Source organism: Loxodonta africana, chromosome 2, assembly GCF_030014295.1.
Source record: "Loxodonta africana isolate mLoxAfr1 chromosome 2, mLoxAfr1.hap2, whole genome shotgun sequence".
In the NCBI taxonomy this organism is placed as follows: domain Eukaryota; kingdom Metazoa; phylum Chordata; class Mammalia; order Proboscidea; family Elephantidae; genus Loxodonta; species Loxodonta africana.
In genome coordinates, this window is record NC_087343.1 from 155,069,479 (window position 1) to 155,090,521 (window position 21,043).

A 21,043-nucleotide genomic window follows, 5' to 3' on the forward strand; every position below is an offset into this window, starting at 1 on the left:
CTATGATTTGTAAGGTACTAGGAATGCTTTTTTTTTTTTAGGAATGTTTTAGGTGAATGTGAACTGGTAAATGAGATGGCATTAAGACTAACTGCCGTTTCTTCCAGTAGTTTTCTGCTAGAGCTCTGCCTCCATGCCTGCTTTACCCGGCACGCGTTAATAACGTATCAGTGATGTGTCAGTTACTGTATTAAGTGCTGGGGTGAATACAGCTCAACCCTGCAAAGGTCTCAATTGTCAGAGAGCGCTCAGTCTAGATTGCTAATTCCCTGGCAGTCTCCTTTTTCCACTTTCTGAGTTTGTTAGTGGAATAGGATTTGCATATAGAAACGTGCACAAATCATTAATGCACACAGCTCAGTGAATTTTCACAAACTGAACACACACATTTAACTGGTTCCTAGATCAAGCAACAAAGCATCACCAGCACCTTCAAGTATCCTTCTATTTATCTCCCACTTAGCTCGCATCTGGGACCCTGGTGGCACAGTGGTTAAGAGCTCGGCTGCTAACTAAAAGGTTGGCAGCCACTCCTTGGAAACCCTATGGGACAATTCTACTCTGTCCTTCCTATAGGGTTGCTATGAGTTGGAGTCTACTTGATAGCAATGGGTTTGGTGTTTTGGGTTTTACTGGGGTCTATGCCTGCTTTTGATCTTTAGATATAAGTGTAATCACACAGTAAGTATTCTTTTTTTGTCTGACTTGTTTTGTTTAACATTTTGAGATGCACCCATGTTGTATGGTGTTATCATTTATTTGTTCACACACAGCTGCACAGTATTCCATTGTGTGAATATACCACAATTTAGTTATCCATTCTACTACTGATGAGCATTGGAGTGGTTTCCAATTTAGGGCTATAATGAGTAGTGTTGCTTTGAACATCTGTGCGTGTCTTTTGGTGAACATATGTAAGTATTTCTGTTGAATCTATAACTTGGAGTGGAATTGCTGGGTCATAGGGGATGTATATGTTCAGCTTCAGTAGTTATTGCCAAACATTTTCTAAAATGATTATACAAATCTGTATTCCCACTAGCAGTGTTTGAGAGCTTTCGTTATTTTATACAGGTCCGATGTTCCCTTGTCTGAAAATACAGGTCCTTTGTCTGAAAAAAATATATCTTCTCACAATCTTTGGGTTATCTTTTCATTCTCTTAACGTGAGTGAACTTGTTCTTGTCCTTGAACACAAAAAAGCTAACCATAAAGGAAGAAATTATATTCCACTTTTGAAGAACAGTAAGATGAACATGTTCTATTTCAAGAGGAACTTACTGACAAAAACATTGAACATTGACATAAGAGTAGAGCCCAAAAGAAACTAGTTACTGTACCTAAAAAACTACTTCCCTTTTGGTATTGTATATTGAAATAGAAATAGTGCCTCTAGCAATAGATTTAATGAAAAAAGTATTTTGTCCTTGATGACAGATATTGAGGTTAATAATTGTACGTATTGTTTAGCAAAAACTTCATTGAATTAACCTTTAATCCCTAAAATTATCAATCTTACTATTATTATTATGACTTAAAGTAACCAGATTTTATAGTACATTAAATTAAAAAATGGAGGTGTTCTTTTAGGGACATCCAGTGGGGGGCGCCTGGTGGATTTGAACTGCTGACCTTCTGGTTAGGAGGTGTAGCCCTTAACCGCTGCGTCACCAGGGTTTCCCCAGTGAGGGGAGGGGAGGCAAAATAGTCAAAAATTGGTGTGATCTTGGCATATAGTAGTGCCTGGTAAAATTTTGCACTGAATGAAATGTTTAAACTTCTGACTATCTACAAAGAAGATGGCGTAGGCTTGTGGCAGAAGAAAAGGCAACGGAGAGAATGGAAAGCTTGAACAGAAACACTTCACATCTGATTGTACTTCTGTAGGTTAGATATCTACATTAATAGCATTTGCATTTTTAGTAGGCTTTGTGCAGTACATGTGTGTTTCGGAGATGTATTCCTACATGGGCTTGTGGTTATTTAACAAAATACTTTTGCGTTGGATTGACTTAAAAGGGTTGACTTCTTTTGTAATTTTATATTATGTAATTTGTTTTTACAAGTTAGGATTTTAGGATATACGAATACCAACCCCAGTGAGGTTGATTCTGTTGAGTTAATTCCAATTCATAGCGACCCTATAGGACAGAAAAGAACCTCCCCTGCAAGATTTCCAAGGCAATAATCTTTATGGAAGCAGACTGCCACATCTTTCTCCCTCAGAGCAACTGGTGGGCTTGAACCAGAGACCCTTTGGTTAGCAGCCAAGTGCTTAACCACTGTGCCACCAGGGCTCCCATATACGTATACCTATCCCCTAAACATATAGATTTTAGTATGTGCGTGTGTGTGTTTATGTGTACATGTATGTGTATAAAATCTTAATGGAAGCTAGGAATACCAAGTCCAGAATCCTATCAGCTCTATTGAGAGTTTATAAATAAGAACAAATGAATTTTAAAAATTGTTCTTGAGATGTAAAAGAATCCTTAATAGATACCAGTTTTAGTCCGTGTCTGTTGTGACAATTCTCTTTTTTCCAGAAAGAGTTGCTTAATGTATTACTTTAAATGGTGAATAATTGGGAGTAATTAATATATCTTAGATTAAAACTATACATAGATTTTTTAAAAACACAAAATGTATTTATCACCTTTACATTTAAATTATGAAATAGATTTTATATAAAAAAAAAATTAAAATTGGTCTAGCCACTATTTTTATATTGTTTACTCTATAATGAAGAAAGAATAGTTTATTTCATCCTATCTGTCAAAGTCAAGGGGAACAAGCCAGTACTTGGTACCATTTTATACTTGTCTTTGCTTAGGACTTTTAATCAATTATCCAGGTAGGCCCTGGAGCTATACACCAAGTCTAAGTTGTCTTATGGAACCAGTAAGTAGAAAAGAGTTGGTTCCTGTGGACATGTGTTGTTCATTAAATAGTTTGAATTTGCTTCTTAAAAGATAGTAAGTTCAGGGGCGTAGAGACTTACTATTATTCATTTGAAAATGATGAGCAATTTCTCCAATCTATGAAATCATGAAGTATCAGAGACTTGCCATTCATCTGAAAGTCTCCCCGCTGTAGGTTTTGCTGAAGCTATGTGCTAAAAGATAGTGGCAACCATTTTCTTGATGTCGTCTCGGAGCCATCAGTGGTGAAAACCTTTGACCTAGGACACAGATCTCAGGTGTTGGCAGGTTGATGACAATTTTCCGGTGCCACCCAAAATCTCAATGCCATGACCATAGCTGTGGTTGACTGACTTGGTGCCTCTGTGGGTGAGGAGCGTTTCTTCAAAGTGCCTAGGCTTCTTAGGAAAGCTGGAGATGAGTGACTACTAGCCTGCTTTCCTCTTTTCTTTCTAGATGATATGCCTTCACTTGTTACCTGAAGTTTAAGTGAAAAAGAGAAAGATAAGGGAAAAAAAATCATCAAATTGGTGATCATAGCTACTGGTATTTGTTGTCATTTCTAACAACTAACCCAAATACAGAGTTAGAGAATTTTTTCTCCTTCCAAATCAAGTTGTCTTCATCGGTTGTATTTGTTTGTGTTAGCAGTGATAACCACAAAATTCTTCAAATAGAAAGCTTTAAAAACTGATGACCTTTTTAAGGGCGTTTATTGGAGTATTATTCTTTACGTAATAATCTGTTATTACATTGACTTTTAAAAGCATTATTCTGATTATTTGCTTCTCCTTTGCTTTGGTGAATTTTGATAAAATTTTAATTATGTTTTCATTTCGGTATTTATCTCTTCCTTCTGACATGATGGATATTGTTGCGGATAGTCTAAACCCAGTGTCGCTGTTTTTTTTTTTTTTCTTAGTTGTCTTTTATTAAACTCTTGGACTAGGAAAAACAATTAATTACAGTTGTTTATCCTAGGCTCTTAAAATAAGTTGTTAGCCAAAGCTGTCTTTTGAGCACTTCACCCTAATATGTTTCTCTTCAGGAAAGGAGAATATTAAGGAATTTTTGACTATGATTAGTTTCCAGTTCAGTGTGTAATTTTTCTTGGTTACTTTGATCCGTTCACAGATATGTGTTCTGTGTTAAGTTCTGGGGATATTGAGCCGATCAGGACCGATCCCTTCCTGTCATGGAACATAGACAGCAAGTCAGCAAGAGGATAATGATTCGGAGTAGTAAAATTTTTGTTTTGTTTACATACAGTTTACATTATAGAGGCTTACTTTTATGGAGTTAGAAAGTACTCTTACCTTTTTTTGGCGGGGAGGGGGGATATAATTAACATACCATAAAATTTATCCTTTTGAAGTGTACAATTCAGTGGTTTTTAGTATATTCACAATGTTGTGTACTATCTAGTTCCAGAACATTTTCATCACTCCAAAAAGAAATGCTATACCCATTAGCTATCACTCTCTATTTTCCTTTTCCCTCAGTATCTGACAACTAGTAATTTACTTTCTGTCTGTATGGATTTGCCTATTCTGGACATTTTGTATAAATGGAATCATACAATATGTGGTCTCCTGTGACTAGCTTCTTTCATTTAGCATATGTTTCTAGGTTCATCCATGTAGCATGTCTCAGTACTTCATTCCTTTTTATGGCCGAATAATTCCGTTGTTTGATATGTTCCATGTATATGCCACATTTTATTTACCCGTTACTATCAACTGATGGACACGTCTGCTATTATGAATAATGCTGCTATGAACATTCGTATACATGTTTTTGCGTGAACATATGTCTTCAGTTCTCTTGGGAGTGGAACCTAGGAGTGGAATTGTCAGATCATATAGTAAGTCTGTAGTCCCTGGATGGTGTGGAACCAATGGCTGATTCAGAAAATCAGCCATTGAAAACCTTATGGAACACAGATCTACTCTGACACACATGAGGGTGCCATGAGTTGTAGTCAACTTAATGGCAACTGGTTTATGGTAACTCTATGTTTAACTTTTTTGAGAACTGCCGAATTTGTTTTCCACAGAGTTTGTACCATTTTACATTCCCTCCAGTAGCATATGAGGGTTCCAGTTTTTCCACATGCTCAACAACAATTATTATTGTCTGTCATTTTGATTGTAGCCATCACAGTGGGCGTGAAGTGGTATCTCAGTGTGCTTTGGGTTTGTGTTCCCCTAATGAGTAAGGAGACCTGGTCACTCAGTGGCTAAGTGCACAGCTGCTAACCGAAAGGTGGGCTGTTCAAACCCACCTGCCTCTCCATGGGAGACAGATGTGACATTCTGCTCCTGTAAAGATTACAGCCTTGAAAACCCTGTGGGTACTTCTACTCTGCCCTGCAGGGTCACTATGAGTCAGAATCTATTCCATGGTGATGAGCTTTTAATGACTAATGAAGTAGCCCTGGTGGCGCAGTAGTTACGCACTTGGCTGCTAACCAAAAGGTAAGCTGTTTGAACCCATCAGTCGCTCCATGGGAGAAGAGACCTGGCGGTCTGCTTCCATAAAGAGTACAGCCAGGAAACTCTATCAGGCAGTTCTGCTCTGTTACACGGGGTTGCTGTGAGTTGGAATTGACTCGACATACAATAACGACAGCTAATGATGTCGAGCATCTTTTCATGTGCTTGTTGAATATTTGTATATCTTCTTAGGAGAAATGTGTATTCAAATCCTTTGCCCATTTGTTGAGTTACTTTTATGCTAAACAAAATTTGTCAGTTATTTATCTTACTTTAAATGTCGCCCCTAATTGATAGCTATTTGATAAAGAGCTGTTCTTGGCTGAAAAGAATCTGGTGAAGTCAAAATAAAATAGCTTACAGTTATCCCATATACAATAAAAAGTTTACAGTCCTCACAAACTCTCTGGCTGTATTTGAAGGAGAGAGTAAAATAGCATACTTGGTTGTTTACCTAAAGAAATGTGCTTGTTTACTTTCTGGTAATTATACTGTCTCGTTTAGTAGAGTTAAAAAAGTATGCAGAAGTAGTGGGTTGGTAATGAGAGGTTTAAAAAATGACATTTTAAGATAAAAGTTTTAGAAGTCAACCCTAAAATTAGAAGTGGTAAGTAACATTGAAAAGCTAGAGTTTAGGCATTCATTCAGGATTTCTGAGACTTACTGTTGATAAGTTAAAAGAGAGGACTTAAAACTTACAAGAATCTCCATGGCTGTTTAAATAGGACCCAACCAAGAAAAAAATTTTTAGTGATGCAAGTACTTGCAACTTTATGAGTTTGTTAGATAGTTCAGTATTACATTTTTATGGTTTTCTTGTTCATTATTTAATAGCTTTTTTTGTTTCTTTTTCTTTTTTTTATTATTATCCTTTAGATGAAGGTTTACAGAACAAACTAACTTCTCATTAAACAATTAATTCACATATTGTTTTGTGACATTGGTTCCCAACCCCTCAACCTGTCAACACTCTCCCTTCTTGACCTTGGGTTCCCTGTTGCCAGCATTCCTGCCCCCTCCTGCCTTCTAGTCCTTGCCCCTGGGCTGGTGGGTCCCCTTTAGTCTCATTTTGTTTTATGGGCCTGTCAAATTTTTGGCTGAAGGGTGAACCTCAGGAATGACTTCATTACTGAGCTAAAAGCGTGTCTGGGGGCCATACTCTCAGGGTTTCTCCAGTCTATGTCAGACCAGTAAGCCTAGTCTTTTTGTGTCAATTAGAATTTTGTTCTACGTTTTTGTCCAGCTCTGTCCGGGACCCTTTATTGTGATCCCTGTTAGAGCAGTTGGTGATGTTAGCCGGGCACCATCTAGTTGTGTTGGACTCAGTCTGGTGGAGGCTGTGGCACTTGTGGTCCATTAGCTCCCTTGCGTCTTTAACTTTCTTCATTCTCCCTTGCTCGCAAAGGGGTGAGACAAGTGAAGTATCTTAGGTGGCTGCTCACAAGCTTTTAAGACCGCAGACTTTTTTTGTTTATTTTTTAACACTTATTTCCTCTCACCGTTAGTAAGTAGACTCCAAGAATAACTTTGAAGTGCCTCTAGCTACTGCTGTCTGATACAGTTGCAAATGTTGCCCCTTACTTAGCCTTGATCCTAGCCCTGGTTGTGCTACCGCCCATTCTAAATTGAAGATCTGTTTTTAGGGCTACTTAGGGGAGGATGGAAACCCTGGTGGCATAGCAGTTAAGAGCTAGGACTGCTAACCAAAAGGTCGGCAGTTCACATCCACCAGGCACTCCTTGGAAACCCTATAGGACAGTTCTACCCTGTAGTATAGAGTTGCTATGAGTCGTTATCGACTTGATGGCAACAGGTTTGGTGTTTTTTTTTTTTTTTTTTTGTAAGGGGAGGATAGTTGACAAAGCCTTCCTGAGGGGGAGGGAACTCAGATGAGAATTTAAGCCTAAGGGGAGTTAGTGTATTTAAACTTGTTAAATTCAAATTTACTTCTGTTTTAACTAGAATTGTATATGAATCTGTATTGAAGAGTCTGCAAACTGTTATGTAGCTAAAAGGCAGCCTACTTCTGAAAAATCAACCACTGAAAACCATATGAAGCACAGTTTTACCCGACACACACAGGGTCGCCATGAGTCTGAATCAATTTGATGGCAACTGGTATTTATAGGTAAATTTTTTTTTTAAGAATTGAAGGTGGTCAAGGCCAAGAGGCACCATGATGGGCTCTTGGCTGTGAGGTACCTAAAGAAGGAACATGGAAGAGTTTTAGGGTTGTTCTGGTGAGCCATGGAAGAGTCTTTTCAGAGTATAGAGAGGAGTACAGGTAATCAAGAAAGTAGAAGTGAGGGCATGGTCTGAGTGTGGCAAAAAAGAAAGGCAATCTGAATTTTCCGATGACTGGATTATTCCTAGCTCAGCGATGGAGAGGTAGGTAGTTCTCTGTGAATAAACCCAGTACTTTATGTAGCATGTAGCTAACTGCATATTTCTATTTGGGAAAAAAATCCCGTTCAGATCTTTTCTGGCGATAAGTAAAAACTGGGATCTGCATTTTTTTTTTTTTAATTGTATGGCATAAAAGAATCCAGTTTCTAACAGCATTTATTGTCTGTCAGAGTCATATAATTAAACCTAGGCTCCCCCGGCCCAACAGCACAGTGTACTGAGAGAATGGAGGGTCCCACCACTTTTCAGACCTGCCTCTTAGAGTACCCCTTGCAACAAGAACCCTGTGACACCTAAGTTGGACTCAGTGACCCAGGTGGTAGAAGAAATTAGGCATTTTCCAGCTTCAGCCCCAAAGTGATGATGACACTTACTCTCTGTGAGAGAGTCTCAGGAGAGTCTGAAGATCCCTGAGACTCAGGGCCATGGTGGGGAGACCTGCACAGGACAAGTTCCCAGGGACAGAAAAAAAAAAAAATCCATTGCAGTGGAGTTGATTCCGACTCATAGTGGAGGTCAGAAAAGGGGAACCTAAAAATACATTTGGAACCAAGTAACCAATTTTATATAGCTTTATAGATAACCTCAGTCTGCTTCGAGTGCGCATGTTCCACTCTTGCTAGTGGGTACTTACCTGAGTTATTTGGCTGGTAGAGCCTAATGGCCATAAAAAAAAAACCTGCTGCCATTGAGTCGAGCCATAGAAGCCCCCAAAGTACATAAGGATGTAATTTTATGGATCCCGTTGTTTAACAAGTTATTACACAGATGGTGGTCACTAAAATGCTTCTTAGTGACGCTGATTGCCTCTCCACCCTTTCCCTCCTTCCTCTCTCCCATTGTAGAATTTTATTTTAAACAGATTTCTTGCTGGAGCCTGATTTCTTTTCTTTTTTTTTTTTTTGGCCTTAAAGAACAGAAATTTATTGTCTCACAGTTTTGAAGGCTAGAAGTCCAGTCCAAATCAGGGCATCGCCGTAGGGGAGGGTTCTTCCTCCTTAGTAGCTCCAAGTGTTCCTTGGCATTCATTCCTTGGCCTATAGAGGGTTCCTCGCATAGCTTCTTCCCCCATGTGTGTCTGTTCTTTTTTTTTTTTCTTTGTTTTATTTTATTTTATTGTGATTTAGGTGAACGTTTACATAGCAAATTAGTTTCTCATTGATGGAGCCTAATCTTAGCAGCAGTGGTATAAAAGCAAGCCAGAGTATGAAGCCTGTGGTCAGTGAGGTCCTGGGATCACCCCGGTTTGTGGCGCCCCACAGTCATCATAGAGATATATCTATTTATATTTATTTTTATATATATGTATTTTTTTTCCCCTGTTAGAAATAATATTAGTACCTGATTCTAAAAGTGAGAGTTTAATGGAGCAAAAACCTTCACCTGGAAATGGGTCTTTTTTTTCCTCTCCAAAAAGAAAACGGGGATTTCTGAGAAGGTCGGAATTTCTCTGCTGTTATCTGTTACAGTGGTGTGGGATGATCAAATTTCACATCTCCAGGTTGCTAGGAGACAGGCGCCTATCTTGTAGATACTGGCATATAAGGCCAAAAAAAAAAAAAATTTTTTTTTTTTTTATTCTGTGGACGTCTCTATTTCTTAGAATTGTTGTGCTTCCTTTCTGAAACCTAAATTATGCCGAGGTGACATGATTACTTTGACTAAGCTCAGGAAATATAAAATGAATCAGAAATACCAAACTAGTTTTAAATAAAGGACATTACTGGCAACATTCTTGAAAAGTTTGTATTTGCTTCTGTTCTTGCTGTTCTCTTGCTACTTTCTCAAGATTCCTAGGGCCAAGCCCATTGCCATCAAGTCTGTCCCAACTCATAGTGACCCTATAGAGGTACCAAACCTGTTGCCGTCCAGTCGATCCTGACTCATAGCGACCGTATAGGAGAGAGAAAAACTGCTCCATAGGGCTTCCAAGTAACAGCTGGTGGATTTGAACTGCCGACCTTTTGGTTAGCAGCCAATCTTTTAACCACTGTGCCACCAGGGCTCCAGAGTAGAACTGCCGCATAAGGTTTCCAAGGAGAAGGTGGTGGATCCCAACTGCCAGCCTTTGGGTTAGCAGCTGGTCTTCTTAACCAGTGCACCACTGGCTCTGTTAAAACCAATATTCCAAGTGAACTATGGCCCCAGGGGATCTTTTTAAATAATTCACTGACTTGGTATCCCAGGAAAATATGGCTTTACCCTAATTATTTTGTCCAAACCATCATTTAAGAGAAAAATTCATCTGAGATTTCAATACAGTAATTTTTGTGAGTGCCTTAAGTTTAACATTAGATTGCTAGGGTTCTCAAAAATGTGCCCAGGTGGTAGATATTGATGAGAATTTGGCACAGAAATTCGTGGATTTGAAATTGAAAGCTTGCAGTATTAATCAGAAAAGTTTTGTTCGGGTCTGGTGTTGAATAACATAGGGATTGGAGATTGAGATGGTTGGTTAATATTTAACAGGTTAGGGAGCTCTACTTTATGTTGTGACACCTCAGGCTTCCTCTGTCATTTTTTGTCTCAATTCAAAGTAGAGTTCTTTGTAGCAGTATGTTTTAGAGGTGTCTTCATAAGTAGATCGCCAGGCCTTTCTTTCTAGTGTGTCTCAGTCTGGAAGCTCCTCCGAACCCTGTTCAACATCAGAGATGCTGATTTTATTAGGAAAATCAGCTAATGAATATCCTGTGGATCACAAGGACTCCACCTTCAACCGGTCATGGGGGTGGCGCAGGACTGGGCAGCGTTTTGTTCTGTTGTACGTGGAGTTGGTATGAGTCAGGCAGACTTGACCAGCTAACAGTAACATTTTACAAGTGGCTCAGTTGACACAATGTATCATGATGCCAATGAAGTCAAGACCAGATCCCCACCTCAGGCACATCAAGGAATATCCTGTCATTACTTTACAGGCTGACTCCCTATCTTACACAACTCATCTTGCCAGTGAATTTAGTCTATTTGCACACTGAGAAAATTAAATCAAGAGTCTTCTGTGAATATAACTTGCATTAGACTCTCCAGACTACCTACCAATGGCAGGAAGACATACTTTCAGTGTATTATTTACAATAACTGAAGATTTGCCCAGCAAGAAAGTTGCTGAGATAGGGGAAAGAGAGATGTGTTGGCGGAAGTTATGGTTAGAATTAGGTAGAATTCTATGTTTTTATAAATGCCTCAATTATTTAAGATTTAATTTCTATACACAAACTGAATATAATGGTACACCTTGGCTTCCTTATGTTTGTCTTTGTCTTAACAGGTTATTTTCCACCTTTAAAAATTATTTAAGTGATAAATGGTCATTGCCCCCCAAAAAGCATATATATGTAAATAAGTTTCTCTATAATCCCGTGACCTAGAGATATATCATGTTGAATTTAAGATATCATTCTAGACCTTTGTGTCAATAATCTGTCTGTTTCAAAACAAAAGTAGAATCATATGGTGTGTATTATTTCTAAGTAACTTTTTACATGTAACAGTACACCATGAACATCTATCTCTTTATGTCTTCAAATGTTCTTCATTTTAATTATTAATGGTTGCTTCTTGTTGTTCGGAAGCCCTGGTGCCGCAGTGACTAAGAGCTATACAGCTGCTAACCAAAAGTCTCTTCTGGCATCTGTTTTGGTCTTTTCTTTCTTTTTAATGACCTTTTGCTTTCTACATGTATGTTGTCCTTCCACAACTCGTGTGGTCTTCCACCATTAGTGTTCACATCAAATCTATTGTTGAGATGGTCTCTAAATTCAGGTGGGATATATTCAAGGTCATTCGTACATTGGCTCTTGTGGACTTGTTTTAATTTTCTTCAGCTTCAACTTGAACTTGCCTGTGAACAATTGATGGTCTGTTCTGCAGTCAACTCGTGGCCTTCCTCTGACTGATGATATTGAGCTTCTCCATCCTCTTTCCACAGATGTAGTCAATTTGATTCCTTTGTATTCCATTTGGTGAGGTCCATGCATATCGTCACCATTTATGTTATTGAAAAAAGATATTTGCGATGAATAAGTCATTGGTCTTGCAAAATTCTCTCATGCGATCTCCGAAGTCGTTTCTGTCACCAAGGCCGTATTTTACAGCTACAGATCCTCATTCTTTTTTTCCAGTTTTCGCATTCCCATCACCAGTAGTTACCAATGCATCTTGATTGCATGTTTGATCAATTTCAAACTGCAGAAGTTGCTGAGAATCTGTAGTTTCTTCATCTTTGGCTTTAGTGGTTTATGCTTAAATTTGAATAATAGTCATATTTAACTGGTCTTCCTTGTACGTGTTTGGATATTATCCTGTCACTGATAGTGTTGTACTTCAGGATAGATCTTGAAATGTTCATTTTGATGATGAATGAAACACTATTCCTCTTGAGTTTGTCATTCCCTCATAGTAAACCATCTGATTGTCCGATTCAAGATGGCCAATACCAGTCTATTTCAGCTCACTAATGCCTAGGTTATTGATCATTATGTGTTCCATTTCATTTTTGACAGTTTCCAATTTTCCTACATTCATACTTTGTACATTCCACGTTCTGATTATTAATGGATGTTTGCAACTGTTTCTTCTCATTTTGAGTGGTGCCACATTCAGTAAATGAAGGTCCTACAAGTTTGACTCCATCCACATCATCAAGGTCAGCTCTACCTTGAGGAGGCAGCTCTTCCCTAGCCATATTTTGAGTGCCATCCAACCTGAGGGCCTCATCTTCCAGCACTGTATCAGCCAGTGTTCCGCTGCTATCCATAAGGTTTTCATTGGCCAGTTTTTCAGAAGTAGCCTGCCAGATCCTTCTTCCTAGTCTTAGTCCGAAAGTGCCACTGAAACCTGCCCACCATGGTGACCCTGCTGGTATTTGAAATACTGGTGGCATAGCTTCCAGCATCACAGCAACATGCAAGCCACCACAGTACAACTGATAGATGAGAGGTGGAATGGTTGCTCAGTAGTCCTTTATAAGAGGTACTGTAATTTATTTAAGAAGCTTCCTTTGACTAGAATTTAGATTGTTTCTAATTTTTGCTGCAACAGCATTTATACCTATCCTCCCCAACCCTTAGTCTGATTATTTCTGTAGTATAAAATCCTAACAGTAGGATACTTTGTTAAAGGGTTTACTACATTTTTAAAGTGTTTGAAACACATTGCCAAATAGCTTTCTACTTGCATTAATATGCAATTTTTATTTAGTTGCAGAATGAGGAAGAGCCAGGAGCACCTGAACAGCCTGGAAGCGATGCTCCTCCACCTTACAGCAGCATCTCTGCAGAGAGTGCAGGTAAGTAACCTGAAGAAGTGATCACTGAACCCTTAAATGCTCTATCTATAGACTTTTCTGGTGTATGTTTATTGGTGTGTGCCTTCGCTTCAGCTTTCCTTAACAAGTTTTTAGCCTTATTTTTAGTTCATCTGAAGCTTCAGGTGAAAAAAAAACTCATGGTACTGTTCTAAGAAACAGATGAAACCCTAATTCAGAGTTTTGTTTTTTTTTTAATGGAGCTCAGTTTTATCATAATGGACACTTTTTTTTAATTGTGGTAAATATATAGGTAACAAACATTTGTCATTTCAACAGCCTTCACATGTACATTTTAAAACTAGAAAACCCAATCTGTTGCCATTGTGTTGATTCCAACTCATAGCGAGCCTGAAGGACAGAGTAGAGCTGCCCACAGGGTCTCTAAGGCCGTGATCTTTACAGAGCAGACTGCCACATCTTTTTCCCACAGAGTGGGTGGTGGATACGAACCTTTCGGTTAACGTCCGAGCCCTTAACCACTGCGCCACCAGGCCTCCTTTATGTACAGTTCAGTGACATTAAGTGTATGTTCGTTATGTCGTTCTACCGTCACCATTACACGTTCCCAAAGTTTTCTATCACCCTTAACATTAGCTCAGCATTCCCTCAGCAAATGGACCTTTTTTTTTTAAAAAAAAAAAAAAAAAAACATTTTGTTTTGCTTTAGGTTAAAGTTTACATAGCACATTAATTTCCCATTCAGCCATTCATACACAAACTGTTCCATGACATGGTTGTTTCCTTTTCTCCCCCCACCCCGCAACGTGCCAGTACTCTCCCCATTTTCACTCTGCCTTCCCAGTTTCCATTCCTCCAGTTTCCCTGCCCCTCCTTGCATTCTCATCTTTGCTTTTGGGCAAAAGTTGTACATATGGCCTCCTTTAATTGATTGTTCTAAGGAGCACATTCCTCATGCTTGTTATTGTTTATTTATATTTATTTATTTTTATTGTGCATTATGTGAAAGTTTGCAGAGCAGATTAGTTGACCATTTGATAGTTTGTACAAAAAGTGTTTCCTGACCTGGGTTCATTCTTCACAGTGTGTCAGCACTCTGCCCATTTCTGCCCTGGTTCCCCATTTCCTTTTGTCCTGATTTTCAACCCCTTTCTGCTTTCTCATCTTTGTTTTGGGTAGGTATTACCCTTTTGATTTAGTGTGATTGATTATTCTAAGGAATACGTTTCTCTCAGGTATTACTGTTTATCTTATGTGCTTGTCTGTTGTTTGGCTGTGAGGTAGTCTCTGGGAATGGCTTCAGTTTCAGGTCAGAAGGGTGCTTTAGGGCCATAGTCTTGGGGGTTCCTCCAGTCTCTGTCAGACCAGTAAATCTGATCTTTTTTGTGATTTTGGTTTCTTGTTCTACAATTTTCTCTCGCTCTGTGCAGGACCCTCTGTTGTGATTCCAGTCAGAGCAATTGGTAGTGGTAGCTGAGCACCATCTAGTTCTTCTGGTCTCAGGGTCATGTAGACTGTGGTCCATTAGTTCTTTGGACTAATTGCTCCCTTGAGTGTTTGGTTTTCTTCACTTTTTCTCCAGACAGGAAGAGACCAATAGTTGTATCTTAGGTGGCCACTTGCAAGCTTTTAAGACCCCAGACGTTACTCATCAAAGTCAGGATGCAGAACATTGTTGTCATGAACTGTGTTGTGCCGGTTGACATAGATGTCAACCAAGTCTATGGTCCTTTGTCTTCTAGCCTAGGAACTTGATCCTGTGAGGTGTTTGGTTATGTCTAAGAGGTTTCCGTGGCCATACCTCTTGTGTGCTCTATATGAGCTGTTTCTACAAACACGTGTATAGGAATATCCACTGCCAAACCTGTATCTGCCTGTTGTGTTCACTTACATCCTCCCATACTTCTTAGCATATCTACCTACCTATTTATCTGTTCATAAATTAATTTGGTAATATTGTCATCGCAGAATTGTTAAGCTCTGGTAGTTGCTGTAGTTACCTTTTGTTCTTGCGTTCCCTCTTGCCTTGGTCATGTTTGCTGACTTCTCCTATATCATGTATTATTGCCTTTCCTTTCCCGAATGTTAGCTGGTGTCTTCTATCTAACTGGTAGTTTTCCCTTGCTCCCCCTCCTGTCTGTGGTAACCATCAAAGATTTTTTTTTTCCTTTCTGTATGTAAACCTTCTGTTACTACTTTATAATAGTGGTCTCATACAATATTTGTCCTTTTTTGGTTGGCTTATTTCACTCAGCATAATGTCCTCCAAATTCATCCGTTTTGTGAGATGTTTCTTGGATTTGTCATTTTCGTCATTATTCTTTATCGTTGCATGGTATTGCATTGTGTTTATGTACCACAGCTGGTTAATCCATTCATCTGTTTCTGGACACTTAGTTTGTTTCCATCTTTTTGCTATTGTGAATAATGCTGCAATGATTATGGGTATGTACATGTCAGTTTGTGTCACAGCTTTTACTTCCTTAGGATATACACCTAAAAATAGGAGTGGGATTTCTATTTCTAGCTTTCAAGGAAGCGCCATACTGTTTCCCATAATTGTTATACCATTTTACATTCCCACCAAGAATGTGTAAGAGTTCCAATCTTCCCACAACCTCACCAACATTTGTTATTTTCTGTCTTTTTGACTAATGCCAGTAATGTTAGGGTGAGATGGTATGCCGTTGTAGTTTTGACTTGCATCACTAATAGCTAATGATCATGAGCATTTCTTCATACGTTGTTAGCGACCAGAATGGCTTCTTTGGTGAAGTGTCTGTTCATATCCTTGGCCCATTTATTAATTGGATTTTTGCCGTTTTATTTTTGAGGTGTTGAAGTTTTCTATAAATTTTAGAGATTAGTCCCTCATCGGATTTGTAGTAGCCAAAATTTTTTTCCCAGCCTGTAGGCTCTCTTTTGACTCTTTGGAAAAGTCTTTTGTCGAGCATGAGTGTTTAGTTTTTAGGAGGTCCCATTTGTCTAGCTCATCTCGTACTGTGTGTATTTTTAGTTATGCTTGGTACTCTATTTATGCCATATATTAGGGCTGCTAGCATTGACCCCATTTTTTTCCTCCATGATCTTTATAGTTTTGGGTTTTAGTTTAGGTCTTTGATTCATTCTGTGTTACTTTTTCAGTGTGGTGTGAGATACGGGTCCTGTTTCAGTTTTCTATAGATGGTCATCCAGTTTCGCCAGCACCATCTGCTGAAGAGACTGCCTTCTGAAGTTACTGGCCCTTTGTCAAAGGTCGTCTAACCATACCATACCCGTATCCACTGCTGTCGAGTTGATTCAGACTCATAGCGACCCCATGGGACAGAGTAGAATTGCCCCACAGGGCTTCCAAGGAAGTGCCTGGTGGATTTGAACTGCTGACCTTTTGGTTAGCAGTAACTCTTAACCACTGTGCTGCCAGGGCTCCCAACTGACCACAGGTGGGTACATTTACGTCTGGGTCTTCAGTTCTTTTCCATTGGTCCGTGTGTCTGTCGTCGTACCGGTACCAGGCTGTTTTGACTACCATGGCTGTATAGTATGTTTTGAGATCAGGTATTCCAAGGCCTCCTACTTTGTTCTTCTTCAATAATTCTTTACTTATCTGAGGTCTCTTTCCTTTCCATATAAAATTGGTGATTTTTCCATCTCAGTAAAAAATGTTGTTGGAATTTGGATTCGGATTGTGTTTTATCAGTAGATCACTTTGGGTGGTATGGACATTTTCAGTTGGTTGAGTCTTTCTATTCACGATCATGGTATGTTTTTCCATTTAAGTAGGTCTCTTGGTTTCTTGCAGTAGTGTTTTGTAGGTTGGTTTTTTTTTTTTTTTTGAGTAGGTCTTTTACCTCCCAGTTAGATTTATTCCTAAGTGTTTTATCTTATGATGAGGGACTGTTGTGAATGGTTTTGTTTTCCTGATTTCTTTTTCAAAGTTCTCTTTGTTGGTGTAGAAATCCAACCGATCTTGTATCCTGCTACTTTGCTGAATTCTTCTATTAGTTTGAGTAGCTTTCTTGTGGAATCTTTAGGATTTTTTATGTATAGGATCATATCGCCTGCAAATAGGGATGGTTTTACTATACATAAAATTTGATTTGATTTGTTGTTATTGTTGAGAATATACAGCAAAACATACCAATTCAACAGTTTCTACATGTACCATTTAGTGATATTGATTACATTTTTCAAGTTGTGTAACCATTCTTACTCTCCTTTTCTGAGTCGTTCCTCCCTCATTAACATAAATTCACTGCCCTCTAAGGTTCCTATCTAATCTCCGATTTACTGTTGTCAATTTGATCCCATATAGATAGTTCTTAAAAGAGCATAATGCAAAAAAAAAAAGAGTATAATGCTCAAGGCAGACATTTTTTACTAGTTAAGCTAAACTGATGTTTGGTTTTAAGAAGACTTCAGGGGATATTTTTGGTTTAAGGGTTAAAGACTGTCTCGGGGTAATAGTTCCGGGTTCATTCAACCTTCATGGCTCCAGAAAGTCTGGAGTCTGTTACAATTTGAAGTTCCGTGCTGCATTTCCCTACTTTTGATCAGGTTTCTTCTATGAAATCTTTGATCAAAATGTTCAGTAATGGTAGCCAGGCACCATCATTGCAAAGGAGGCAGTTGTTCATGGAGGCAATTAACTGCACATTCCATATTCTCCTCATATTCTTGACACTCTTTCTTCCTCTGTTGTTTCAGGTGAGTAGAGACTAATTGTTGTGCCTTGGATGGCTGCTTATAAACTTTTAAGACCCCAGGCACTACACATCAAACTAGGATGTAGAACAGAGGCACTAAACATGTTATTAGGCCAATTAATTGGGATGTCCCATGAAACTATGACCCTACACTTCCAAACCAAGAAACCAAAACCCATGAGGTGTTTGGCTGTATATAAGCAGATTCAGCAGCTACTCTTTCTTTTTTGTTGTTGTTGTTGTAAGTATATTTATCACAACTTTTACCAATTCGACTTTTTACAAGTGTATAAATTATTAACAGCAGTCACAATAATTGGCTGTACAGCCCTTAATCAGCGCGATATTTCCATCACCATTAGCCCCCTCTTTCCCCCTCCCTCCCACCCCTGGTAACCACTAATAAACCTTGTTCTCTATACATTTGTCTTTTCTTGTCTTTTTTATAAGTGAGGTCATAGAATATTTGTTCTTTTGTTATTGACTTATTTCACTCAGCGTAATGTCTTCCATCCCCATCCGTATTGTAGCATGTATTAAGACTTCATCTCTTTTACTGGCTGAGTAGTAGTCCGTTGTGTATATGTACCACATTTTGTTTATCCGTTCATCTATTGATGGCATTTAGGTTATTTCCACCTTTTGGCTATTGTGAATAGTGCTACAATGAACTTGCAATGTACAAGTCTCTTTTTGAGTATCTGCTTTCAAATGTTTTGGGTGTGTAACTAGGAATGTGCAGTGTAGTGGATTGCTTTTTGTGTGGCCTTTCTATCCATGGTCTGAAACTCCCACCCAGGTGATTAGGCAAGACCGTGTAATATGGTAGTTGTGGCGCACCAAGGGAATTGGCCAGTTTTGCCATTCCACTGGGCTTGAAATGAGCCACCCCAGAGCTGGGAAAGAAAGGATCCTACCACCACCAAGCAAGATCAGACAGATACGGAGAATACGTCCTTTGGACCTAGAATCCCTGTGCTGGGAAGCTCCTGGAAGCAGGATACTGAAAGAGAGAGCAAGCTGTAACCCTGAAGACAGTGAGAAGCAGTGACAGCAGAGACCTGGCAGCAGGAGATGGCGTGGTGGACTTCTCAGCCCATGGTGAGAGAAGGTTGAGTGCCTTTGGGTAGAGACCGAGGGCCAGGGAGAGGAGTGCCTGCAAGCACAGCTGGAGAGAGGCTGTCCCGGTGAAAGAACTGTATCCTGAGTGTTCCTGAGCCTGTACTGTAACTGTTATTTCCCTTATAGTAAACCCCATAATCATGAGTATGATCTTTGAGTTCTGTGTGGCCCTTGCAATGAATTATTGAACCCAGCAGAGAAGTAGAGAGTGCCGTATGAGGGATGGTTGCTGCTAGAATTAGTACAGCTACGAGAGAGAGGAGATTTGTTTGGCTTCCACCTCATGGGAGTCAGCCTTGTGCTGCTGATGTTGGTTCTCCTTCCACCTTGTGGGGCTGAAGGAGGTCAGACACTGCCCGGAAGCCATTTTTTACAAAGTAGAATTGCTGGGTCATGTGGTAGTTCTATTTTTAGTTTTTTGAGGAACTGCCACACTGTTTTCCACAGCAGCTGTATCATTTTGCATTATTCATACCAGTAATGGGTAAGGGTTCCAGTTTCCCCACATCCTTATCACCAGCATTTGTTGTTTTCTATTTTTTTTAAATCTTAGCCATGCAAGTGGGAGTGAAATGGTATCTCGTTGGGGTTTTGGTTTGCATCTCTCTGATGGCTAATGATGCTGAGCATCTTTTCATGTGTTTGGTGGCCATTTGAATGTCTTCTTTGGTGAAATGTCTTTTCAAGTTCTTTGTCCATTTTATGATTGGGTTATTTGTCTTTTTATTATTGTCTAAGTTTTATATATATTTTGGTTATTACATTCTTGTGGTATGTGTGGTTTCTGAAGATATTTTCCCAGTTGGTAGTTTGTCTTTTCACTCTTTTGGTAAAGTCTTTTGATGAACAAAAGTTTTAAATTTTTATGAGGTCCCATTTATTTATTTGTCTTTTGCTGTTTGTGCTTTTGTTATGTATTAGATAATCCATTGTTGAAAGCTAGGCCTGACAGTGTTGCCCCTGCTTGTTCTTCTAAGAATTTTATGGTTTTAGTTTGCACATTCAGGCCCTTAATCCATTTTGAATTTGTTTTTGTGTATGGTGTGAGGCATGGATCCTGTTTCATTTTTCTGTATGTGGAAGTCCAGTTTTCTCAGCAGCATTTATTGAAGAGACTCTTCTTTCTCCATTGAATGGACTTAGCAACCTTGTCAAAAATCAGTTGACCATAGGTGTGTGAGTTTATTTGTGGACTCTCAGTTCTGTTCCATTGGTCAGTGTATCTATTGTTATACCAGTACCAGGCTGTTTGATTACTGTAGTGGTGTAGTATGTTTTAAAATCAGGAAGGGTGATGTCTCCTACTTTGATCTTTTTCAACATTGCTTTAGCTATTCAGATCCTCTTGCCATTCCATATGAAGTTGAGGATCGATTTTTCTATTTCTCTAAAGAAGGCTGTTGGAATTTCGATTGGAATTACATTGAATCTGTAGATTCCGATGGGTAGTATTGACATCTTAACAATATTAAGTCTTCCAATCCATGAACATGGAACATTTTTCCATTTATTTAAGCCTTCTTTAATCTCTTTCAGCAGTATTTTATAGTTTTCATTATATACGTCCTTTACATCCCCTGGTTAGATTTATTCCTAGGTATTTTATTCTCTTAGATGCTATTGTAAGTGGAATTATTTCCCTTTTACATTTATCATTGCTGGTGTATAGAAACCCAGCTGATTTTTGTTTCTTAATCTTGTACCATGTAACCTTGCCAAATCCCTCTATTAGCTTTAGAAGTTTTCTTGTGAACTCTGTGAGATTTTCTATACATGGGTTCGTATCCATGAGTAGAGATAATTTTACTTCTTTCCCAGTCTGGATACCTTTTATTTCCTTTTCTTGTCTTATTGCTCTGGCTTGGACTTCCAATACAATATTGAATAGAAGTGGTAAGAGTGTGCACCCTTGTGTTGTTTCTGGTTTCAGGGGGAAAGCTCTCAGTCTTTCTCCATTATTATAAGTTTGACTGTTGCCTTTTCATATATGCCCTGAATCATATTGAAGAATTTCCCTCCTATTCCAATCTTCTTTAGGGATTTCATAAAGGAAAGGTGTTGCATTTTGTCAGATGAAGCCAGTAGACTCTTAATATAAAGGAAGTAAAATTCACCTGCCTTTTGTTC

The 21,043-nt window shown here is 38.9% G+C and overlaps 1 protein-coding gene across 2 annotated transcripts in view; it reads left to right on the top strand.

Annotated features, from left to right (window-relative positions):
- Positions 1 to 21,043, top strand: part of NDFIP1 (Nedd4 family interacting protein 1) — a 66,359-nt gene that overhangs the window by 16,618 nt on the left and 28,698 nt on the right. For both annotated transcript variants that reach the window (XM_010591427.2, XM_064277558.1), the window contains exon 2: positions 13,022 to 13,109. In XM_010591427.2, coding sequence (XP_010589729.1) covers positions 13,022 to 13,109 — 88 coding nt within the window. The remainder of the gene's footprint in view (positions 1 to 13,021; positions 13,110 to 21,043) is intronic.